This window comes from Carassius auratus, chromosome 32 (assembly GCF_003368295.1).
Source record: "Carassius auratus strain Wakin chromosome 32, ASM336829v1, whole genome shotgun sequence".
Taxonomy (NCBI): Eukaryota; Metazoa; Chordata; class Actinopteri; order Cypriniformes; family Cyprinidae; genus Carassius; species Carassius auratus.
In genome coordinates this window covers 23,609,163-23,636,387 of record NC_039274.1, presented here as the reverse complement: position 1 = coordinate 23,636,387, position 27,225 = coordinate 23,609,163, and the positions used below count along the sequence as shown (strand labels likewise).

Sequence of the window (27,225 nt, the reverse complement as noted above, 5' to 3'; positions counted from 1 at the left end):
CGGTAAGCAGTGCAAGCCATGCTCGTTTTCTCTTGTCATTGTTTATGCATGGACAGATTTGCTGGTACTTAAAACAAGTACTTTACAGGAGTTCTTTAAGTTTATTGCTGCAACTGTGGCAGCCAAAAACAGCACAGCTGCACATTGCAGATGTGCACTTTTTTTATATTTAGTTAGATTGGAAAATTTCAGTTTAATTCCGTTGATCTTTTTACCCCATTTTAACATGGATTCCAGTGGAGACCAGAACATGACCGCATCCCAACTGATGTTAGAATGTTTCCATCATAATCCATCATTCCTGTTTACACACTGGTATAGGATCATGTTCACCAGACACCAAATGTAAAACCAAAAATAATAATAAAATGCTTAGATACAAAGTGAATGCAAAGACATGCTTTGCTCCGTTCATATTTAGGGCCCTGTTTGCTCCATGATGCAGGTTTTACAATATCATTTGATAAATTGTCAAATACAAAGTGAATCTTCTCAGTGCACACACAAACTCTTTAAAACATGCCAAAATCAGAAGTTGGTTTAACCAACTTTTATTATGACAGAAATATTATTGTGCAGAAGAAATAAATAACATTAACATTAATAATAATAATGCAGTTTATTAAAACAGTATTTAATGTCACACAGTGTTTTAATTTAAATGTAAATGTTCAGCACTGTTTGCCAAAAACATGAATTGTTAGAAATTAATTTCAGCACATTTAAAAACATTAATTTGTCAAAACTTAATGCATTCATTTAATTTATATATATATATATATATATATATATATATGTGTGTGTGTGTGTGGGTGTGTAGTCAAACAAAGCATACAATTGTATTTCTTTGGGCAACCCTCTACACACACCTTGACGATAGAATTGCCGTTGGCTAGTAAATTTTTTAGTGTACTAGCCAGACTGATGCACTATATACAGGGCTTCAATTTGAAATACTTAGTTTTAAACATTTAAAGTGCTCAAGTCCGTACTGGCGAGCTCTCTGTGAAACCCCTTTTTGTGAGCTCACACCCAAAGCACGCTCACATAGTCGCATCTGAGAGCGCACAGCTACAGAATTAAGTTGTTGCACCTTATTGTGTTTAAGCCAAATACATACAACATTTTGTCAAAATGGCATCTTGATAAGTATTCATGTAAACAGACGATTTATTCTAAACACTGTCAGTATGTAGGCTATTAAGTGAACGTCAACAGTTGAGAAACAAAACTTATATGTAACAGCTAGATCCATGCATGAGGTCTTAAAGAGACAGCGACCTAAATAACCCGCTGCTGTCTGCTTATTTATACAATGAAGACTAACCAGTCTTATTTTAGAGTTAAATTCATTATTCCGTATCTGTGGTATTTTTATACCTGAGTATTACTGTTATTCCTACCTGAAAAAGTGTTTAACAGTAAATTTTTGTTGCATCTTATTGTATTTTTGTTTGTGCCATTGATTGTCATTTTATATATTCTTATTTTATTACTGACCGTTTACTTGTCTTTTTTTAGTTAAAAATCAATTCAATTCAGAGTTTGAAATCAAGTTATTTTTAAGAATCTTCCTCACAATATAAATGTGAATCAACAACATTGTAAAACACGAATACACTGGTGACGAAACATTTAGGTTGGATGATTGTAATTTAAAAATATGACAAAAAAGGGAATTCCCCCCATTTTCCAAAACAAAATTTAGGCCCTGAGATATATATCTTTTTAAATATCTGAAAGTACACTCTTAACATCAGTTAGTCACGCATTATAATATATGATAATCAAGCATTATTTAATGATAGAACTCTATTAAATTGAATTAAAATCTAGTAGCCATGTATGAATGCATATTTTTCATTATATCTGAACTTGGGACTGGAGGTGGTGCGTAAGATATTGTAGGTCATTGTGTTCAGTGTAAAAAAATAAATAAATAACCTTAATACAACTGATAAGATAATAATAATACTACAAATTCTATTACTAACAATATAAAATTCTCAAAGGAGTAGTGAGCTGTGATTGTCGCATTATAGAGGGTTGTTGAGTAAATCCTGTAGCCCTATTTAGTTCTCTTGGTAATGGTTTTGAAGTTGTTGAAGGCAAACCAAGTAGCTTTTTGAATGGGTTAATTTGAGATATTATGAAGTCCTCAGAGACTGTTACCATACAATACAGTCTGGCTGTTATTGTTAGCACACTAAGTAGCTTAATAGCTGTCCCTACTGTTTGACTATTCAGTCTGTTCCTCATGAAGCCATGTGACTGTTAGCTTAAGTGCATGGCAACACAGTCCTCTTACAACGTTTCAATTCAGAGGTCCTGTGGTGTGTGTGTGTTTAGACTGCAGTGCTCAAGTGATTGGTTGTTTGGTAGTCTTTGTGTTGAAGTGCGAGCGCGGTGCCCGAGGCCCAGCCTCAGGGTACAGATGACAAGGCACTCTTGACACCTGTGGGCTCTCTGCAGTTATCACATCCAGCGGCGTTCACTTGAACAACTCTCGCCTGGATGTCTTTTGGTTTCCATTCTTTTTTTCCACCAGGAGATGTGACATAAATCAAGGTCAAGGTTTTGGTAGTTCTTAATAAGCTTTTGAGTCATGTTAATGCAGTAGCATGCCAGTTAACTAAGGGCATCAGCTCTCAATGGGGTTTTTCTTAGAGTTTCTGAGTTAGCCCAAAGAATCAATAAGCAATAAATCGTAGTGCAGCACCAAGGCAGTGGTTCTCAACCTATTTGACTGCGAGGCCCTTACGGTTCACAACAAAAATTTTAAGATCCAGTTTTTCGAAAATATACTGGGGAATTAAGGACAAGGATTTTAAAAAAAAATGCTCAGACAATATCTTCCTAGTAAAGTGGCATAACTATAAAAATGTCCATATGACCAGGGCTCAACAGTAAGGACTGCCCGATGGCCAGGGGCCAGTGTGAAAGACGTTTGGGACAGTTGACTGATATGTCACTGGCCAAGTCAGGCCACTGCTGACACGTCATGAATGTTTATCATTTGCATGTGCTTTATAAGCCTCATTAATTTAAACATTCAAGCGATTTTTTTAAAAACATTCAAGGACATGAAGATGCCAAAGACAAAAACATGTAGTTCTCACGCACTGTTAGAGGCGCGCCTCAAACTATGTGCAAACACCGTATGGAATTATCTTTTGCGTGTTCTTTCGCTTAAACAGACAAATGCACCTGGCCAATTTGATCATGCAACAGATTTTAAAGCATTCCAACACAAGAAGGCACAAATAGCAACTCCATTCAGTGTGCTCTGTATGCACACAGACAGCCTCATCTCAGGCAACGGCTGAGCCTCTTATTACATTTCTAACTGCGTCATCTTGTGCTTGAATAGACAAATACAAAAGTATGTTAAAATACCCATCTTGGCGAGTATCCTCAAAAGTGGTCAGTTGTCTTAAGTGAACTTGGATGTGTGTCATTATGTGATCATGCATTGTCTCTTAATGTGACTGATTAACCTGCTGCTGTCGGTGTCCTTAATGTTAATCCAAGAACAGAAATAAATCAGACACGGCTCTTGACTAAATAACTGTTGTATCTTTAGCAGTGAATTATATATATTTTATACAGTAAAGAATGTGAAATATTATTTTACATTTGATTATTAATTTCTGTACCTGAACATGCGAACTCAAAAACCTAAAGCATCATTCTTTGTTCTACTTATTTATTATGTGCTATTGCTTGTAACTTGTTCATTTGTTCTTATTTACCATCTGTTCACTTGTCTTTAATAATATTTGAACTTGGTATTTGTTAGGCTAGCAGTGTTTGCTGTGAATCTGAGAATTGTAAAATGTAACTGATTTTAATATAAATTTTGGAATCATATATATATATATATATATATATATATATATATATATATATATAATATATATATATATATATATATATATATATATATATACACACTAGTTTTTTTTAGACTACAATATAACATGGGTCAAAAACAATGATAATTAACGAGCACTTTTTGATATTATTTTTTTGTGGCAGGGCTAGTGAAAATGCTGGCAGTATAAGTAAAAATTGTAACCACTAGCCCAACCAGGCCAATAAAAAAATATAAAAAATAATAATAATCATTAGCATTGAGCCCTGATGACTTTTCCAGATCTAGAAATCCCACTTAGACACCATATATATCCAGCTGCTAAGAGAGTATTAAAATAAGAAACATTTTAGATTTTTAATGTATTATTTTTAATGTAATTATTTATTTTCTTTTTTTAAATTGTATTAAGTGCTTCTGATTCTCGATTGGAAGATTGCTGTGGGCTTCCTGGTTGAGAACACCTGCACTAAGGCTTGCAGTGTGCAGCCATTGACCTTTATACTTGTTTCTCCATTTGAATTAATTTTATTTTGTGCTGTGTGTATAGGCCATAGTTATTTTTCCTGTTGAAATGAAATAGAGATTTTTTTTTGCAATTAAATAAATAGTTGTAACACGACTGATTTCGTAGAATCTTAAGAGCAGTACTCTGAATGAAAGGTGAGGAAATATTCTTGTTTGCCGTAACCCAACCGACCCTGTCAATTTAGGATCGCCTGTTCACTCTGCTTATTGTTTTTCGAGAATGTTGCACTCCTGTTTGTCATTGTGCACGTAACTTCACACCAATAAATCATCAGAAATATTGGTCGTTACCAATATATTGAATCTTTACATTCGTCCTGCCTGTTGTCCATGGATTTACCTATATTTGATGTTGTTTGCCAGGTAAAACTTATTTAGACATGCAAAAGCGATTTCACAATCGATTCAATGAACACTTGTTACTCAAATCAAACAGGATTTTTTTCAAAGTGACAAGAGAAAGCAAAGTAAACGGTCTCTCATTTGTAGGTTGCATTGACACGTAGCGGTGGTAAAACGGTACCTCATTTTTTTCTCACCTGAAATTCATGCGAAAAACATGTTTTTTACAAAGCTTTCAATTTGTTTATGGTCTATATAGCCTGCATCAAAATGAGGTTTGCAATGATGCCCCTGAAGGCACGGGTTGAAGACCCAATCAGTGACGTCACGATATGCTAATTTGTTTTAATTCATACCTACGTAATCACCAGCACCAAAATTGTAGTTTTTTTATTTTATTTTTTTACATTGAAACTTGAAAAAAAAATGTTGACCTACCAACTGACCCTTTAAAAAAAAAAAAAATTACTGTTACTGCAAACCAGAATATTTTTAAGGATGGCCTGGGAGCTACTGTGACATGATTTGGTTTGGCAGGGGCTGTGGTGCTGCATGGCTGCTCTGGCAGGGCTTGCATTTGTTTTGCCGCTGTTGTGTTGTGCTTTTGGGCACACAAAAGTGACTTGCTGGAATAGCATATGTTGCCAGTCACGAAGTATGTGCATGGTAACTGAAATAGATAAGTTTTTCAAGGTTTAGAGAAAGTTCAGTTCCGTTTCAGTCAAATTCAATCTCAAATTCAATCATTATGTTGGAATTGCATAAAAATTTCTCCATTATTTCCCCTATATATAAACTCCTATATCAACAACAAAAAAGAAAAACAGAAAAACAGCCAATATGGCAGTTCCATAAGCTTATTTCCATAAGAAAGAAAGAAAGATAGATAGATATATTGATAGATAGATAGATAGATCTGTCTGTCTATATATATAGATATATCAGTGTTCAGTAGAACTATTCATTTCTTAAAAATGTAACATTTATTTAGAGAATTGTTAACTTGGGTATTGGTATTGACTGAAACTTTGGTTTTGTGTCAACCTTAATGGACAATACATTTTCTCAATTCCCTCAACATTGGCAGGTGTGATGAAAAGTTGATTTTAGACCATGAGTATATATGCTGGCAGGAGGGAAGTGACAAATGGCTTCATTAACTTGAGCGGTTTGTAGCTGGCTTTTCGGCCTTGTACAGGTCTCTTTATGTGTGAATCTTCTCTCAGGACTAATCTTACTCCAGCCGCATTGTCAATATGAGGATCCAGATTATGCATTCTGTGCCATCCTCTTCCTCTCTCATCTCTCCATCTGCTCTCTCACTAGAGGAAAGTTAGAGTGCTCACATTTTTCATTATGTAGCTTTTTACATTTTCTGATCACTGCTTGTGGCCCCTACTGTCACTGCTATGGCAAGATTTTGCTCATTGTTTGATTAGCATATTTGGTAGGTGAGGGCAATCCCAACAGAATTCAGCATCAGACTATAACGCTGATAGTGCTTCTCTGATTGGATAAGAGCTCTCTTAGATGCAGCACTCATTTAAAAGCATTTAGACAGACATTGTAAACACGCTCATTGTTTGTTGTTTTGGTTTTGCAGCAGGCGTAAGTGATGAAAACCATTCACATTTTGCAAGAAAGTCTCTAGGGGAAAGTGGTTTGGCTGAGTGTAACTCTGGAGTTTGTGTGTTTCTTTCTTTCATTGCCTGAGATGAAGAGCTTCATCATTGGTTTCTAGGTTTTTCCACAACATGGCGGCTGTAGAGTCACTGTAGGATTAACCTGCAAACAGGCGTATAAAAATCACTAGTTAATGTGCAAGATGTTTCCATAAACCGCCACGGGCATTTGCCTTGAAAACCAGTGAGGAGGAATGTCATTACTCCAACAATCAGCTCTTTACCAACACGTCACTACGGTCCTGGATACAAATCCACTCAGACATGACAGTGTCCCCAATATGGGTGTCACAATATCTGTCATTTCTTGCGAAACCATTGAGGGTCTTAGTATTAATGGTTTATTTTGTTCACCCAAAAGGCACTAATGTTCAATTCAGTAGAATACAGAAAGGAGACTACAGGGCTGAGTCATTGTTATTATTCAATTAAAATGCACTATTAAATACTTCTATTTAAACTTTGGGTGGTTAAAAAAATAGTACTTTATGTGATTACATTATGATAATATCGTTAAAAAAATAATTTTTTGGCTTGGGTTCAATGAAGATACTGTAGCGTTAGTATTGTGTAACACTAGTCATAAAAATACTCTGACCCTTCTTTGAAGGAATTATGTACGCAAGTAGTCACAGGATGAATTTGAGACACGTAATACCAGGTGCAGTCTGTATTCTGTCTCCGGTCACAAGACTGATGCTGTGAACACCAGGTGTGAGCAGAATTTTATATGACACATTTATTGGGAAGCTTGTCCTTGCAAAAGGTTAAGAATGGTTTTCCACACGTGCGTGTTTGTCCACACATGTTCATTAGCACTCCAGTCCACCTCCTCACCACACCATCCTCCGTTTCTCTCGCTTTTCTCAGAAACACGTGCCCCGTTCATGCGTTGCTAGGCAACAGGACATGTGTGCATATCGTGTATATATGTGTGTCAGCTGGTGCGCTGTGATCTTTTCCATTTCTCTGGTTTTCTCTTGAGGTAGTCGGTTTTTATTTCTGCATGTGAAACAGAGGAGGAGGAGTAGAGCGATGGAGAAAGAGATAAAGACCTGTCTCTAGTTAGACAACAACATGTCCGGAAAGAGGGAGAGTGATGAGTCAGAGTCGCTGTTTTTTTTTGAGAATGGATTGCACTTTCACCTCACTGTCAAAAATGAGCGAGCGGCGTTCATTGCAGCAAAGCTTGAGTAGTAGTGATTCAAAGTTGCCTCAGTTTTACCACACACTGAATCTATGCACTTTCTTCACATTTTCCATGCTGCAACTCTTTGGAATGCATTCGAAGACCAAAATTGGAGTTCAGTGGTTTTTAGTCTATGTCTGTGAGGTCGTCCTTTACCCCAATACCAGTTATTTCTGACTAGTAATAGCAAGTCACAAATAATTGTTCACAGCCGTGATGTATGGTAAAGAAAAGCATTATCAAATTATCCTTTGTGAATACAACCTTTTATTTAAAACCTATTTAAAATGCAATTATAAGAAAAAAATGTATATGCAAGGAGCAGAGGATTTTTTGAATTCTGTGGAAATCTACTGAGCAGTTTGTTGATTGCATTTCTGCAGGCACAGCTTATATTTGGGCCTACTCATCAGCAATGAAACATTCCCAGAATATCACTGCTATTCCTTCAGCACTCCTCCTGATACAGCAGTGTCATCTCTCTCGCGATCTCTTTCTCTCTCTCTTTTTATTTTTTTTTTACAGAAAAACTTCAGCGTGAATGCATACATGTACAGCTTCCTCATGTCACTGTGGAATAATAAAGGGTGACTGCATGAAGGAAAGCATGGCCTGCCGCCTCTCTCCTCCACTTGTTTGTCTTCTTTCCTCTCAACACAAAAGCCTCTAATCAGATGAATTGGTGTGGGTCAGGGGCTGCTCAGCCAGCCCCATTCCACCGTTGCCTGGAAACGGCAGTGGGCCCGGCTGGCCTCTGCAGTCTTCTATTTGCACACCAAACAGGGCTCGCCGCCGCGGCCGCTCTTAGATGAAATGTAAATAGGCTGTTACAGTAGCACAGCAGAGAGCGAGCGCGCCACGCATCTGAGCTCTGTTCATTAAGCTGCTCTCAGCAACACCTGGGAACCATCGAGCCTCCGTCATGGCCCTCGTTATACCCCACACATCTCCATGTTCCTGATGCAACCAGACTATATCCATCCAGTGAGATCTGTCACGTGTGCACATCATATGCTTCAAAACTTCATTATTTTTATTGTCAATTCTGTTATTTTCAGTATACTTTTGCTGAGGTCAGGCTTACAGCTGATTGGTCTGTGGTTTGTGAATACCTCTGAGATGAGGACACAGCCTCAAGCTGTTGCGACTCCACTTTAGATGTGGTGAAAGAGGCCTGAGCTGATGTGATGTACATGAAAACACACTCATTTCCACACTGACTCGATGCAGTGGTTATTTTTCACTGAGAGACAGCTGCACTAAATACCAGTGGACATGATGACTGCACCCATCGTTACCGTGATGCAGAGCTGGGGGTCGTGGGTCCTTTCATCTCAGCAGGAGACACCGTTTCCAAAGCAGCCCATAATAGTCATACTGTGCAGCAGCGATTGTATGAGAAATAAGGAAGAACTGGATTCAGGGCTTCCTGGGGCAACACACTGTGATGGCCCCGGTTTGACCGCAGAGGGAGGATTTCTACAGCAAAGAAGAGGAGAGGAGAGGTCCTATTGATCGATAGATGGAGAAATATTTGTTGAGAGCTGAGAGTTCAGGTGCAAAGTAATTTATTCATGGTGTCTCACCAACTGTGCTAACAGTTCATAGGTTATGTCAAGAGGAAATACCTGAATATACTTTAAAAACCATATGCGATTACCTCTGCTGATATAAAATTACTACAATGTGTAGGGCTAGGTGTAAGCATATTCCACAGGCTTGGGATCTCTACTCATTTCCAATCTTGATTTAATCTCTGTTCTTTTTTACCATCTGTTCACTTGTCTTTAATAATATTTGACACTCATTCATTACTATAAAATTACAACTGATTTGTACACAGACATAAATTGCACGCAAGACAGGTTTTGTAATAATAACTTGGTAATGATATAATTGTTTCCTACTCTTATTTCAGTGATAAAATATGAACATTTAAAATGGTGGCTGTGATAAATTGTCTTCATGACAGATTTAATCAAACATTGTATAAGTAAGAACAGGTTAAGTAAGGGTGGGCGATATGGGGAAAATATCATATCACATTTCAATAAATTGTATTATCTTTAAGTGTGCAAAAAAAAGTTTTATCATCAAATTTACCATTTTAAAGCTGAGACTTGGTTTCATGTCAAAAAGCAAAATGTTTATTGCAATTTCTTGAATGGAAGGTGCATTCCAAATTATGCTAAGCAAAGTTTTGTTCAAACTATAAACTGCATAGACTAAAAAAAAATCTCTCTGGCATTTGGTTTTTAAAAATCTATTTTGGTTAATCAAAATGAGAATAGATTCAAATCGATCATTTCTAATATTGTGACACATCTGCAGGTTCACATACCCTGCAGGCCTGACATGACCCATCTCACACACGAGAACACTGACTTGTTTGAACGTATAAACGGACAGCATACCTGCTTTGCATTTAGTCTTTCCTGGCAACTCATTTAGATCTGGTGATACTGCATTTGTTTGTGTGAGTTTGTGTCATGCAGCAAATCAATTCTTGTTTTTATTTCTTTATTTCATGAGATCCACCCCAATCGTTTTGCTTTCCTTGAGAGAACAGTCATGCTATTGTTTTCCCATCCAAATCTGTGTAGTATGCACATGTGCTTGTATAGGGGCCGTCGGGGCCGGTGGAAGCAGGAGATTAGAGGGAGCTTTATGTTCCCGGCTAAGCAAAGGCAGGACTGCACCATCAGCAGGCAGGAGGAAGCTGTCTAAGCACTGGTCTGCTGACCCTGGGTCAGCCTCCGCAAACTGAGAGGCCTACATTCCTCCCAGATTAATCTCATGACCCAGAGCCAGCCATCCACTAACAAGGCCCGTCTATCTGCTCATCAGCTAGCCTGAAAAATGCAACCGGTTGAACCTGTATGTGAAGCCTGTGATCACTCTCAGTAAAGACTGGAGTTGTTTTAATAGCACAGTTTCAGTGCTCAAAACCACATTTCTTAGTAAATCACGATTGTGTGCTTAAAGCAGCCAGATACTGCGACTTTTGACACTGCAGACTGGTCATTGTTTTTGTCAGCTTGGTACTAAAGTATATATTTGGGATCTACAATATATTTTTTGGCAGATTTCCGATACCGATATACATTTCCTTTCGATCTGAAATCACACCAAGTCTCTCCTGTACAGTTTTGAACAAAAAGACAAGGTGCAGTTGAAACCTTAGCATTTTGTTTGTGGATTTAACATTAATAGATGGTCTAAAGCAGGGGTGCCCAATCTTGTTCCTGGAGGGCCACTGTCCTGCAGAGTTCAGCTCCAACCCCAATTAACAGAGTTGATCCAGCTAGTCATGGTTCTAGGCAGGCTAGAAGCTTCCAGACAGGTGTGCTGAGGCAAGTTGGAGGCCCACCAGGACTGAGTTTGCACGCCCCTGGTCTAAAGCAAAAGAGCTGTAAATATTAGTATATATCACACATGAATGAAAAAATCTTTATATAGTAAATTATTACATTTACAAGTGTCATGTTTTTAGTTTTTATTATTATTCATGTAAGCTATAGTTTCCGACCTTTAAATCAAAACAGACTCGTGCTTTTAGGACGTCAATTACTGCTTTATTCAGAAACAGAAGTATCTTAATGTTATGTATTTTTTTAATTACTTTTCATTTTATTACAAGTAGGCCAACAGTACTCCCTAAATAAATAAAAGACCTCACCGGACAGGCATTAGGACCCATGTAACGTTTTTATTTTTCTTCTATCGCACACTGTGTGTTATTCTGTACGTACTTTCTCAAATGTGGCAATCTAAACCAGTGAATGTAATCACTTTTCAAGAATGTGACCACACTGCTGATGTGATCTGATCGCTAGCACACCCTGAGCACATGTGAGCGATTTGTCTTATCGGCAAGGCATATCAGCATACGTTTTTTAAATTGGCCAATGTTTACATTTTAAGCCTTAGGCTGATTCCGATAATATTGTGCATTCCTACATATAACTCACTCCAGACCTTTGACTCTGTTTCACTGAAATATATTGTAACAGCTAGTGTTGGGCGATATGGTCATTTTTCAAATCGTTATATCGTCAGCCCGTGAGATCGACCGAAAAACGATATTATCGTGCATGGGTGGAGCAAGAGAGAGACTCTTTGTTCTTGTCATAGCATAACTATTTGGTGTTTTAAACCTTGCATGTGCGCAAGAGAGAGCCTATGGAATCACCAATAATCGAAAAAAAAGCATAAAACATACTGACTGATTTAACTAAGGTTAAATATAAAAATTCTGTATTTTAAACAGCAACTTCATATATAGTCGGACGCTACTGTCATATCGTGCGTCCTGTGACAAATCTGCCTCATCTGCCTCACGAAAGTTATCAGTCTAAATGTTCTGCAAAATCAGTCAACAGTGAAAATCGGTAGTATATTTATTTATTAAGTCTAACAGTTTAACACTAATATTGGACATAATCGAACCTGCAAAATATAAAGTATTCCAAACAGGTAAGTTGATATATTTAGAGTAAAGTTGAATTGAACTGAGTCAACATACACCACTCCGGACCGCGCCTCATGACGAGACTGACGCATTGCCACAGAAATAAGAATGAGATGCATTCTAACATAACTGTGGCATTAAAAAAAATATTGCACATATACAGGCCGTTCAGATTACTTGTTAAAGTGCAATGAAATACCTTATATCTGCAGACGATGTACGTTTGTTTGTGGATGGAGACTTTGTAACGGACGGTATTTTGCATGCATCACATTATAGCCCGGTGTGCATGAAAATAATAAGGCGGCAGAGCGAACTTATCCATAATGGCTCTCACGTAGGTAGCCACCACTATGGATGATTTTCTCTCTGCTGCCTTATTATTTTGTCTTTGCTTTATTTTTAATGCCATGAAAGCGTTCATCTCTAATGAATGAGAAGAACGCGTTGCCGTGTAGCGGCCATTAAATGTGTCGGACACCAACTCCTCGTTTTCTATCTCTTTCATTTCATGGATTTAACGAGTTATCCGAGTCAAAGCATTACAAACTCTAGTCCTTTATTGCGCGCTCGCACTTGCAGTGTGTGTGTGTGTGTGTGTGTCTGTCTGAAATGCGGTGCTGAAGTGAAACAACTGATAGATTCTATCATCTATCACCACAACCCTAGTAGCAGTGCTACCATTTAGCTTTGCAGATGTTTGCAGGTCTAATGTAAGAAATGTCATAGTTTAACTTGTACAACAAAATGTCATGTGGAACCCAGTTATAAGAAGATATAGTAGACATGGCCTAATTCACATGCAAGAGATCCCGCTTGTTGCAGTGTGTAGTTAGGACATGATGTCAACTTTTTCCACACTATACGGTCTCAAAAATGAAGATTGGCTTTGGTGAACGTTATTGCGCAGTCTGCCAGGGCCCAGGAGTATGCTAGACCCCCGCTGGGAATATGTACAAACTTGCACACACTGCTGTTGTGTTGTTGTGCTGCAGGAAACGGATGCAGGGAGATGTCAGTAAGCCTGGGCCTTGTGCCGTCTGCTCCAGCTACAGTAGAGTACAGTGCTAAAAGTAGACCTCATATGTGATGAATTACAGCTGGCTGCAGGCAAAAGAAAACACTTTGTCTGACACAAGCACCCACACTGATGGCAGATGCGCAGCAGCTTTTGATTGGGGTGGAAAGCAGAGGAAATGAGCCGTGTTTCTGGAATGGATGTTATTGTGTTTCTTCTCTTGGTGCTATTCCTCAAAGTGTGTGTGTGCTCGCGCATTTCTTTTCCTGCAGTAACGCTTGCAGAACACAAACAAGTTTAGAAGCATGATGCAGACAAATGCACATTCCACAAACAGATGCATTACACCATATTATGCTCTGTGTTTGCATTCAGAGTGGACATTATTGACTAAATGTTGTTTTGGGGGATTCGTTGGCTATTCCCTCCACCCAGTTGAATCGTGGACTCTCACAGTTAACATATAGACATATTTGAATGGCCTGTGGTTGTTTTGATCTTAAAGCAGACCTGTTTGGGCCTGTATTGTTCTAGAACATGCATCGACCTACTTTAAGGGTACAAGCATGTCTGCGTTTGTGTGTCAATTCCTCAACACGTTTGTTTATCCACATTGGAGCCTGACCTTTCGGTGAGGATGGGGTGTGGGAGACATGCCCGAATAACAGAAGAGCAGTATTACTGTCTGTCTGCATGTGCGTGCACTACGTTAGCTGGAGATATAAATAGAAGCTGTCTTTGAATAGAAGGGCTGGAGAAAGATGGCTGTGGCACCAGAATACTGGTGAGTGCCAGTTTTCCCGGAGAAGAGAAAGCAATGGGCAGCCTTGCATGTCGCACAAAACTAAAACATGCATTATGGAGGGATGATTATAGTGTACAACTGCCCTCACGTTAAGCCTTGATGTTCAGCATACACAAATATTTGTTCAAGGGTGGAGTTTCCTATACAAATCTTGGTTAAATTTCACTAGATCTCTGTTGAGGGTGATTAAGTCACTCGTCTTTTGCACTTTCACAACATTTGGGTGTGATGCAATGCATATTTCGGTAAGCAAGACCTGCAGTAGAACGGATTGCTGTGAACTCACATACTTTATTTAAATTGAGACAGGGCATCTCGAATCTACAGCCGTCCTGTGAGAATGTTCAACATAAAAATGGCTCCCAAATGAGGGGGGAAAATGACTCCGCAATCTTAGAGATTAAACCCCAAATCACTTCTGAATGGCATACCATTGTCAAAGTCTAGATGCAAAAGCTTGTATTGTATCTCTATGGTTTGTCTGTCCAGTACGTTTGCAGTACTATAATGAATTGATTTTTTTTTGCAGCAGCAGCAGTCATCTCAACCCTGCAGTACTAATGAATTGCAGTGCACTTGCACACTCTGCACTAAGACACTGTAGTGTTTTTATATCTTCATCTTATCATTTTGCCGCTAGCTCTGATCTCTGTATATGTGACTGTCTCCAGGTTGCTGTTTTGTTTACTAGCTTCAGAATCAACACGCAGATCTAGATTTCTGTATTGTGTATTGTAACCAATAGAAAAGTTGTAAACCGTAATTGACAGCATGTACAGACAAAAATCGATGCAAATTTTAATGCTAAATTTATTTAAATAATAAAATTAATTATTAAACATTACAATTCCCCCAGTCTGGACTTTGACTGGAAAGAGGAAGAAATAGTTCACTTTAGCTGTTGTATGTAACAAAACACGTCGCCGTATAATGTTATTTACCTAAATCATATTTTGTAAATATCTTTCTACCGCATTATGGATCTATACATTTCTGTGAGTTAATTTGTGTGCGCCGTCTCTCACACATTCACTCAGGCTGTGCAAGCATCATCTGGGACGACATAAATACATTATAAGTTGCCGTTTACACTGAATGCAATTAAAATTAGAATCATTCTCACGCGAAGCGACATGTTTACTGTGAGTGTGCGCATGGCTGTGACGTAATCCCTGGATCAGCTTGGAATCGGCAAGACGTGAGACTGATTGACCTGTCACCGATCTGGGCCAGTCATGCAAAAAAAAACGGCTGATTCCGATCACTGGCCGGTCAATCAGTGCAATGAATTTACTGAATTCTGTTGATATTTGAAAGTGTTGCTTAAATTGTCTGTTTAAGATCTGTTGCTTTAAGGAACTTTGAAAATGGCCAGTTGAACAAAAATGGAAAGTGATATGTTTTAAAGGATATTGACAATAAAGTAAAATGTGTCCTTCCCCCTCTCTGTCTCACAGACGGTCGATGACGATGCGATGGAAGCGTGAATGAGGTTTGGCGTGGCAATAGCTGAACGATGCCCAAGGGTGGGGGTTCTAAAACCCCCCAGCTGGATGACTTCCCATCCAACACCGACATGGTGGAAAAGCAGGGTGGGAAGAAGGTGAGAAAATCTTTTTAGTACTAAACTACTGCTTATTTCAGAATTATTAAGAATGGGGATATTTTATTTGTTTTATACAATCTAAACATTTTTCACACTAACAGTACACATCACTGTGATGTCTGTTTGATGTTTTCATAAAACATTTTTGTAACCATTTTTTCGTAAGATGGAAAAAGTGCTTAAAACACACCACCTTATACCCTAAGATTGATTGCAAAATTGTAAGAATATGGTAATCTTTAATTAGGAGACTTAACAAACATGCTGAATAATGAGATTCATTAGCCTCCATCCCAGGATTTGTACATGAAAAAAAAAACAAAAGCAAAACCATCAAACAGCACTCAATATACAGTCGTATAAGACTCTTCTGCTTTAAGGATGAAAATACAGTAGAAATTCAGTCTGGAACTGTATAAAAACAATATATAAATAGAGGAAGTTGATGCTGTTTTCTCTTCATACGTGTTTTAAATCTGTGGGTCAGTGTTTTGGTGCCCAGATGGTCTGTGTGTGTGTGTATGTACATCATTCTGTGTAGTATTGCATCAGACTCTGCGAGTGGGAGGGAGCGAGCACGTGAGCGACCGAGGAAGAGTGAAAGCATTGCTAGGAGACCAGCAAGTAAACAGGGCTGCTCACACCGATGGTTTCAGAGAGAGGCAGCGAAAGAGTTTTTACTTGATTTAGCTTTGGTTTCTCTACGTGCTATAAGAAATCCTTCTCTCATATTTCTGTCTCTGGCTCGCTGTGTTTTCATATTTCTTTGAGCTCAGTTCTTAGGGGCAGATATTGTCCTTGTGCTTGTGTGTGTTTGCACGTGGATGACATCATAGTCTCATGACAGAGGGGAAGGCGGCTGGTGGAGAGGCTCTCGCTGCCTTCAGCTTTATCACGGCACTAAGAGCTCTTTATTAGCCTTCATTAGTTCTGCCGGTAGCAGACACAGCCCCAACTTCCTCTCCCAACAGTCAGCCTTTTACTTACAGTATGTGCATGTTTTTATTAAGAGATCTAATTAAAATCTCAATTTCTCTTCCTTTGTGGGGACACATGTCTTACATAGAATATCTAATGTCTTGCTTAAAGTAACTTCAGGACATTTTTCATGGACAGTGCCTTGTCCCAGTAATTCAATTTGTCTTTTTAGATCTTAATTAAATGTGCCGCAAAGAATATTATGTACATGAATATACAATTATCTGTATATTTAAATTATAATTATTATAAATTATAAAAACAATCATATAAATTATTATACGGCAAGTGTCCCAACTTGAAAATACAGAAATGTCTCATACTGAACTCATAATGAAAATGCCCTTTAAATATGCTCTTGGAGTTTCCAAACAAAATGTTGCATTTTTTACAGTAAGTTTTCCCCTTCTTTTAAATTAATTCAATTAACAGCATCAACAACATATATTTCACATTATATAAGTATATAAATATAAGTATATAAATCCATATGTTTTAATCCAATGGATTAATCCATAAATCCATTGGTTTTATCTGTAACCCAAAAATCCTGATGTTGGAAGGGAAAACAAGTTCATATTAGCCATATAGATATCCACTAAAGATGTACACAATGATGTATGCAATTCTCTTCTACATTTCTTTATGACAGCAATATTTGTCCCAGAGCACTGTCACCAACCCTTACTCGGAGCTGAATTGATGGAGGTACTGTTATATGCAGTTTCCTACTAAACTTACTCTATTTTCTATGTTCCCCTAGGATAAAGACAAAGGCTTGTCAAACAAGACTCCTAAATTGGACCACAGCGATGGTGTCAAAGAGATGAAAGAGAAAGCTCCTAAGAGGAAGCTGCCCTTCACTGTCGGAGCCAATGGGGATCAGAAAGATTCTGACTCGGGTAAGGGGGCGGGGCCAGCTCATAGCACAGAACTCTGGGTAACAGGAAGTGTGTGAGTGTTTGTGTGTAGGCTGCTGCTGTTGTTTTTCTTCAGTAATGTGTCCCGCAATGACAGACATTAGTCCAGTAATTGGAAATGTGTTGGATATGACACGCGGAGAAGGGTGAGATATCATACTTTGTTTTATTTATAGGGATCTTTTGATGTAAATCAGCCTGAATCGTTGTCTTTTTTGTTCAAGTACTTCATTTGATCCTTACTGAATGTGGGAGTTTACTGTAAGCTGCACATTTATGTTGAAACTTGGCTATTTTCTCCATTTGTTGTAGTTTTTAGCTTGTGTAGGGTTAGTGGTTTGAATGTATTTTAAGTTGTGTGGTTTGTTTTATGGCTGTTCCGCAAGCCTCTCTGTAACCTTTTAGCAAGCCGTTGGCAGAACCCCCCTCTCTTCTGAGACGTGGCTGTAAGGCGTGAAATCTTGCCCATTTTCTCTCTCCTCAGACAATGCCTGAAGTGCTCATTGTAATGCTAATAGGGGGTGTGGTCTCATTCATTCTTTGATTGGCCTGTCTCTATCTTGGTCTCTCTTTCTCTGTCCATTCCCAACACTTATTTTGCTCTAAACACTGAAGTACTGCTTTTGCATTGGTTTTATCTATTAATAACTTATCCATTGCTTTTTTCTTTCGTTTTTATATTCATCGGAGATTCAAATCCTCACTTTTAGGCCATACAATGGCAGCTACAGTCTCTGAAGGTAGCTTGGATTTTGTTGCATGTTTTTATGCTGCATCATTGCCTGTTCCTGTTGGAATCCGTCCAACTATCGGCTGTGCTACACCGCATGCACCCATACTGGGACTTTTCTCTCCATGGTCTCCTCCCCCAGTTGGAAGGTTTCCAGTACAGGACTAGTTAGATCTGCGTTCCATTACTGCATTGAGCTCACACAAACACCCTTTCAGCTGCTGCTGATAGTTAATAATGTGGATGCACATGTAACGTTTTACTGCAGTGGGCGCTTTTTTATTATGCACATCTGCAAAGTGGTGTTTGAAAGCAGTGCCTTGTCAGTTGTCATAATCGTGAAACATGAATGAAATTAGCTTATTGTCTTTAATTCTCAACTTTTAATAGTATTGCAATTATTCCATAATTACATATCGTCAGAAAAGATATCACAAAATCGCTGTTTTTAAGTATCTCCTAGCCCTAGAAGATGGTGCAGATGGAGACAGATTGTTGGTTATTAGGCTGTAATAAATTGGAGTCAATTCCCCACAGAAAGCAAACCTAAGAATATCATGAGTACAGCAGAGATGGGAAATTTCGGGTTATACTAATAAGCTATTAATTGTTTTATGACCAATAACTGATGTGATTATATATCTAGAATGTTCTGTTTGTTTTTAAAATGACCAAACTTAGTTTTTCATTTGCATTAATTGAAAACTTAAATTTAAAATGTATGTTTTGATGAATTTATTTCATCTATGCATAAAAAAATAAACTCTTGAATTGAAGAAAATTAAATGAATTCTGGACTAATGTCTAATAGTAATGTTTATCTTAAAATTGTTGAAAAAAAAGCCAACCGTTATCATGTTCCTGGCACAGCAAGTAAAAATTTATGTTGCTTACATTGGGTGTAACTGTGTATCAAAGCCGAAGCAGGGGTAAAATGGAGCCAGCTTCACTGTGTCACCGAGGGTGTTTCCTGTCCTCCATTTTCTGGAAGATTTGAAATACATAATTTATCTAGCTGATATTTTTACATCTCTCTCTCTGCATCTCTCTCTTGGGCTCTCTGTGAATTCTGCATTCAGGGAGATGGTGTAAGAGCAACCCACAAGACCCAAGGGCACTCAGGATACTTCCACCGTTCTTTCTCTCAATCTCACGGTCTTCCTGCCTCCATCTTCTGTGTTTACTCATTGCCTCTGCTGTGCTTTCTCAGGCCGCAGACATTACGTAGTGCTGCATTATGTAGTGCCACTGCTCGGAAGAGCCTTTCGCTTGTTGCAATGCATTTAGCATGCAAACAATAATGCATTTCCAGAGGATATTACAAACACTGAATAGCTTATGAGGTGCTTTTTGGGATACACACTGAATTGTTGGAGAACTTTGGGAACGCTGGCTATAGCAGACGGTGGACTTGAACTGTGGAGGGAGAATGTTGTGGATAAGGGTGAAGGGAGTGGGTTGGCTGATAAGAGACAGTAATATTTGCTGCTCCACTACTGCCCACGCCTTGCTAACGCTGGCAGGCATGGGCGCTGGTAAACTTGCACACACAATTGGTCTCTGGCTAATATGCACACACACTCGCATTCAGAATGTGTCTGCTTCCTGTAGGCAGAGAGAAGAGATTCGCTGCTGTCCAGCAGATCGGACTAGTGATGGTTTTTGGCCTTCATACGACCAAGCCATGGAGCATTACTCATATTCCTGGAGGGAGGAATGTTTTTGTAGTATTTCATTTTCTGTCATCCAGTGCTCTTATGAATTATTCACTATTGTGATTTCACCATATATCAGGGTTTCCGCGGGTCTTAAAGTCTTTAAAAGTCTTATATTTTGTTATATCAAATTTAAGGCCTTAAAAGTTTTAGATTGTACAGGAACGTCTTAATTATGATTTCAAGAGGTCTTAAGTTTGGGGACGGAAAGACCAGAATTGCGATATGGCTTAATGTGATGATTAAACTTCAAAAGGCTAACGTTATGATTTCATTCAATAAACATGAGAGCTGCACGTTTGAAGTCCGGTGCTTTGTGTTCTGCTGTTACCAGGGAAACGGTTATATTCTACCTAGGAATGTCAACGATTAATCAATGATCAATTAATTGTTGATAAGAAATGCAATCGATTAAGGCTGTCTATGGTCGGTTAACCGATTTAATGTTGGGCTACATGCGGCACACGTGCGAGCGGCTGTGAGTGACAATGACGGTGAGTTTCATCAGACCAACCGGCAAACCAGAACAAATCTTCTGTTTTTATTGTGAGTGTGCACAAATGAAAGTAAACACTTTTGCAAAGAAGATTTTGTAAAAAAAAATTCGATCACCCTGGAGCCTGTCGCACACGTAGCCTATATTCTAGCGATTCAAACTTACATCGCAGTCTGTTCATTATCAAAATAAAATACAGCCAACTAAACATTTAAAAGGTTACACTAGTCAGTTTAAATAGACCGTTGTATACCGGTTCACTCTGCTGTTATGCTTATGACGTTTTTGCTCATATGAAGAGGGTGATCTTTTCCATTTATGTGCGAATGTGTGTTAAGTACAAGCATAGTTTACATTATAAATAATAGTTCAACATTCAAATACATTGCAAATATGGCCGAATGAGACATGAGCAATAACCTCCACATGAATTTAGCCAAAGCCGCCCGCACTCGCTCGTCCTCCTCTGCAAGCATGCACTGTCACGATCTAATGCAGTGTATGCCGGATTTTTTAAACAAAAATGCCATATTGTCAGTATGCAAAAATTTAAAATCAGACATTTTCTAGAACAGAAAATGCATCCAGCAGGATCAGATTAATGTGAGCAACAGTGTGTTTTGCTGTAGCAGCGCTGATGAAAGCAGTTCACGTACTGTGCGGCGCAGTCACATGCGTGCCACAGTTACGTTTGGGATACTTTTATTTTAAATGCCATATTGTCAGTTGAAAACATTTCAATTCTGTTTTAAAATAAGCACCACAAAACCATTTAAAGAGGCACGTTCAGCGGTCTCCGTTCAAGCATTTTATTCAGACTAAATCCCTAGTGTTCCTGATTGAATTATCACTCAATTCAAGATACGGGGCAGAAAATGTATTTATATAATTTCATATAGTTAATACCACACGAAGAGAGCTGTTTTATTTTCTCCAAAAGTCAGCATGATTAATAACAAACATTAATATTAAGAGATTTACGTTTTAGACACCGTATTTCCTGTTTTTGCTCTATTTCTTCAACAAACATCATTCCAAACACAGTCACAGCGCTGAACAACTCAACGGCGTTTCATTTCTAAATGAATCATCATCCATGTAAATGATTGTTCAAACGCACTTAAGTGACTTGCTGCCAACTACTGGCAGTTTTAATTTCACATTTAAGGTACCTTTTCATTTTTTAAATAATTTCAAAAAGCAGTTTTCAATGTTTTATGTTTAAAATATCAAAACATTATTTATGTATTAAAAGTTAAAGTATACCATGTCCGTCAGAGCTGCATTAAACAGTGTGTAAATGCATCTAAATGACACTTCTAATGCCGCTTCTGTGTTTCCTGTGTTTTGGAAATGATTCATTTCTATTCTTGCTGTGAACTTACCACACAGAAGATGAAGAATATCAAAAAAATTAGGAGCCATTTGTTAGCACAATTAGAGAAAGATATCAGCACAATAACCCACTCTATAGCAAATATTATTTTATTACCGTTATATGATCGAGATATCATTTCATTAAATCTACAGTTTAATATGGTACTTATAGGCATTGCCCAACCCCACTCATATGTTATTTATTTGTGCAGATCTTAAAAAGGTCTTAAATTTGAGCTTTAAAATTCCGGAAGAAACCCTGGTGTGTGGGTGTGTGTGTGTGCTCTTGTTTTTGTGTCATATCAGGATACAACTCTGTATAATGACATGGGTATGACACAGGTATTACAAGGAGATATATATATATATATATATATATATATATATATATATATATATATATATATATATATATATATATATATATATATATTAGGGGTGTAACGATACGCGTATTCGTATTGAACCGTTCGGTACGACGCTTTCGGTTCGGTACGCGGTACGCATTATGTATACCGAACGGTTCGTTGGAGTAATTAATTATATTTGAAAAAAAAAAAAAAAGAGAGAGATAGAAATATAATGATATGCGTTCAACAAGGTAGCCCAATAACCCAAACAACGTAACAGGCAACGCCCCTGACACTCCCGAAGAAGAAAAAAACACCATCTTATATGTTTATGTTAGGCTACTCAGCAGGCGCTCGCTCACTCAGTACGCGCTGAAGGCTCGTTGCAAAATAGCCAATGCGTTTAACAGACTAGAAATGAGAAGATCCCACAATAACCAACAGGTCTGGTGTTTGGGTGCACTTTGGATTCCCTTTAAGCTATAATGGTGATGGCAAGAGAGTGGTGGATAAAAAAACAACGGTATGTCGCATCTGCAACATGACAGGGTACACCAGCGGGAATACAAAAAATAAATAAAAAATATCTGGGATATATGCGTCAGTACTATCTGGGAAAAGACGAAAAAAAGGAGAAACATGCACGCAGCAAACTATCCCTGCAGCATTTAGACACTATAGCTTACAGGGAATCCAACCCAAACACCAGACCTGTTGGTTATTTTAGGATCTTATATTTCTGGTCTGTTAAATGCATTAGACATTTTGCAACGAGCCTTCAGCGCGTGCTGAGGAGCGAGCGCCTTAGGGGCCGTTCACATATCGCTCCTAAAAACGCGTGGAAAACGCTAAGCACGTCTTTCTCCTCCTTTCCAAAGCGCTCGGGCAGAAGCGCTCATGAGGCGTCTGTCTTTGCTAAGCAACAATGACGTGCTCTCTCCATGAGACGCGGAATTTTTAGCGAAGGATAAATGGATTTGCAGCTCTAAAAATCGCTTGCAGTAGCTCTGCTACTAAATTTATTTCAAAATTGCAATCCATATACAACTATGATCAGCTGTTCCTTCATCTTGGCTGAGCTCTCAACCTTGTTACGGGAAAGGATGAAGCTGATTGGTTGGTTCTTGTCACATGACCCGCGGTGCGCTTGCGGCATTCTGAAAAGTTGAGATGTTTTTATATTTTGCTATATCTAAAACGTATCGAACCGAACCGAACCGAACCGTGACATCAGTGTATCGTATCGAACCGAACCGTGAATTTTGTGAACCGTTACACCCCTAATATATATATATTTATTTATATATATATGTGTGTGTATATGAGATCTGGTGGTGCCTGAACTTTGTTTGCCTCTGTTTTGCCTGGGTTTTATTACCACATCTCCCACTGGTGCTGCTGTCCTTGCGTTCTGAAGAGGTGAAGTGTGGACTGCATTCACCCTTCCTCTGTGTTTTGTGTTTGAGAGACTTGGATAAAGAAGTCTGATGCATTAACATTCTACATTTTCTCTGAAAAAGAACCCTCAAGTGCTCTGTGGATGACTGACTTCATCATTGAAACCAATCTTATACCCCCCCCCCCCCCATACTGTCCTTTCATCTGCTGTGCATAAAGTATTGAGACAACATCCTGCGGGCACTTCCTGTCTCTTCTGCCTTCATTTCCTGTTTTCTCTGGGCAGCTCGCAGAGTTTCTGCCTTACAGTTTTGCTGATTGACTGGGGATCCATGTGTAATGTTGGGATTTTATGAGTGGTGCTTACTAAGGCAGGCAATATTGCCATTTTCTACAATATCTTAACAATAATAAGTCTTAAACTTCAGTGCGTAGCAACGTGTCTCCTCCAGATATGAATAATGTAGAGAGATGAGTAAAGAGTTGTGCTAGTTTTACTTTCGCTTTTCTAAGTAATTTGATTTTGTCAGAGGGCTCTTGACTTGTCTGTAATAAACCACCCTATCAACAACATATTTGTTTCATATTCTTGCACGTGTACAACTGGAAATGTCCCTCGTCTATTAGGCTGTTGCCCCGTAACCCTCTGTCCCTGACCTAGATTCCCTTCAGCCATCAGTCTCCGAGGACACACAGTAAGCAGCTTACTCACATTATATTAAGAAATCCTACACTAGTCAAACTGAACTGCAGCTGGGCACTGATCGATTGCACATTTTGAGCTGATCAGATTAGACCTACAAACCTCACATCTAACCAGCTCTTCTTGTTTTGGTTTTTTATAAATAAGTAAAAAAAAAAAAAAAAAAAAAACTGTTATGCCACTTCCATTACAGGAAGAATGCAACTTTAATAAATAAATAAAAATAAACAAATAAAATAAATGCTTTATGTTGGTGATTTGTGCTGCTAGTGTATCTGCCTCTGTCTGTTTTAAAACCTGCATTTTTACACAAGTGCTCACAGTGTTTGTTATTCAGTGCAACAACAGTCGATCTCTCCCAGTGACAGATGTCACACAATTGTTGTGTAAACAGCTTTTTTGGTCAAAATTTTGTTTGCAGTGTAAATGGGGTGATTTGGTGAAATGTGATTTCATTATTTTTTTTTGTTCACTTCTGGTGAGATATATATATATATATATATATATATATATATATATATATATATATATATATATATATAATTTATTTTTGACATTGTTATAAGCAGTATGACAGTTCTATTCTACTGTTGACAGTAGAAATTTCCCATAGAGATTGTTATACTGTTTAAACCCACAATATATCTGCATTATATTAAGCACTGATACCAGACTTATAATACATTTATGAATCTTGTATTTTTTTGGTTTTCAAGTTGAGGAAAAAAAATAATAATAATAATAACAAAATTAAAGTTTCTTGATTGAAAAATAGAAAATTATTACTGCATATAACAAGTAAAACATTTTGCAGACACAAATTTGCAAAATTTCATTAAAGTACAGCAAATTGGGACAGATTAATCCATCAGAATACTATGATAATGTGATTATCTCAGCTGAGTCTATTTTAGAAGACTAAAAGTGCAAGCACTGCATTAGCTACCTTCATCCATCTGTTATAAACATGTTTAGACTGCTTCTGATGTTCTTGCTCTTCAAGGTTTGAATCACAGGAACGTGACAGCAAGTGTGTGTGTGTGTGTTCAAGAGGTTGGGGTACATTACACGTAAGCGTTTACAGGTGTTGGCGAACAGTCATCAGCCCAAAAAAGTGAAGAATAATTCCTGGAAAGATCTTTGTTACTGGAAGCATTTGTGTCTGGCTTCCTCTCTATATAAATTATATTTGTGGCCTTGAGCAAATCACTATGTTGGGAACAACAAGCTAGTTTTAAAATCTTCCAATAGATTAAACAAGAGCAAAAGTCTAGGTGACGGGATTGTTGTACCTCATTGGGTTTTTATTTGTGTTAAAGCCACAGGAATGTGTGTGTGTCATTGTAGGCATGTTTGTACAGTTGTGGGTCATACAGTAAAAACTGGCAAACACAAAGATGGCTGTCTCTCTCTCCAAGTCGATAACGCCGGTGAGACGACTAAAGAACTAGACGGCTGTATGTATGGCAGATATGTTGACACTGACATACTGAGAATAATTGATGGGTGTTTCTGAAAGAGCAGCTGCTTTTGTCCCAACGCAGCGGTGACCTTGCCTCAGCCACACTGAAATGTGAACACCGGCCATTTTGTAATCGGTGACAGACTGCCAAGTCATAGCTTTAAAGAAACACACGTACACACGTGCTAGAATGCCAACGTAGGACCCCTGCCTCCCCATGTGGTTTTGGGTAATTTCACACTATGGCTGCTGCCACCAACAGGCTTTCACATGGGCCAGGCAGCTGGGAATTGACCCAAGGTTTCACTTGACCTTCAGGCTATTAAAGATGGCATACATGGGAATGCATAATAACTAGTGCTAGCTTACTTAGTTGAATTATGACGGTCATGAAACTAAGTAGAAGCGGGTATTGTGTCTGTTCACAAGTATTGGGTATTGTGCTGGTTTGTGGATTAATATGCCCATTTTCTCCTCAACAGAAAAACAAGGTCCAGAGCGGAAGCGCATTAAAAAAGAGCCCACTAACACCAGGAAGTCAGGCTTGCCATTTGGGATGGGCATGCCAGGGATCCGGGCCGGGTACCCCCTCTCAGAGCGGCAGCAGGTGGCTCTTCTCATGCAGATGACGGCGGAGGAGTCCATAAACAGTCCAGGTGCGTATTTGTCATGGGTGCTACGTCTCCGGGGCCGTGAGCAGGAGGGGGCCCAGTGGTTTCAGTAGCTTCCACTGTCCCTGCTGCACTTTCATGCCGTTCTTCATTTCAGCTCACACCAAAGCACCTAATTAGAATTCAGTTAAACAAGATAACCCTCATCAATTTCCACTACTTCAGTGAAATGAGCCTATGCAGTCTTAATCCACTGTTGTTCATCAGCCCTCCAGGACTGTTGATAGAGCGTCAAGAGACTTGTTTCAGTATGAATTGTTCAGATTCAGACTTGATTGAATTGGCTCGGGTGGTTTTGCATTCCAATGTTGGAGCTTGGAAAAAAACTAGACTGTTTGTTTTTCTATAAAGTTTATTACTTCTTGATTATGCATGTCTCTATTACATTTCTGAAATGTAGCTCTTTCTCTGCAAATCATTCACCAGATTTATTTTTCCAAAACAAAGAACTACAGCAAATGCCTCTAACCCCATCCCTGCACAGCAATTTTGTATTCCAGCTATTGTTGTGCACACACTTAAGCATGTTCTGTAGTCAGTGTCTGAAAATTAGTGTAGCTATATGTAGCTCTGTCTTCCCTGTGGTCAATAATAAATTACCTCGTCTACAAACGGAATAGTTTGTCGATTTAATGGGCAATTTTGTTATTGACTATCACAAGATGTGAAAAACTGCATTACAAACCGTGTAATGCAGGCAGGCAGTCATTTGCCACGTTTGTTGTGTAAGACTGCCACCTCGAGGTCAGAGCAAACAAGACTCGCTCATTTGCTTATACTAAGTCAGCTGTTCTCAACCTTGTTGGCTCCATGTCCCTCCATCATTCAAAAGGGTATTTGAAGCCCCTTCACCTACCCCAATTTAGGTTAATGTTTCCTCTTATAGTTCAGGTAAAATGTTATTAGAAGC

The 27,225-nt window shown here is 38.5% G+C and overlaps 1 protein-coding gene across 2 annotated transcripts in view; it reads left to right on the top strand.

The window, feature by feature from the left end:
- The window catches only part of LOC113051862 (ankyrin repeat domain-containing protein 11-like), a 130,429-nt gene that overhangs the window by 89,856 nt on the left and 13,348 nt on the right, over positions 1–27,225 (top strand). Inside the window, exons 3-5 of one of the 2 annotated variants that reach the window (XM_026216017.1) lie at positions 15,367–15,512; positions 17,257–17,395; positions 26,127–26,300. In XM_026216017.1, coding sequence (XP_026071802.1) covers positions 15,426–15,512; positions 17,257–17,395; positions 26,127–26,300 — 400 coding nt within the window. In that variant the 5' untranslated portion in view covers positions 15,367–15,425. Of the gene's footprint in view, positions 1–15,366; positions 15,513–17,256; positions 17,396–17,430; positions 17,560–26,126; positions 26,301–27,225 lie in introns of those variants that run through there. The other variant, XM_026216018.1, reaches the window with a different exon arrangement.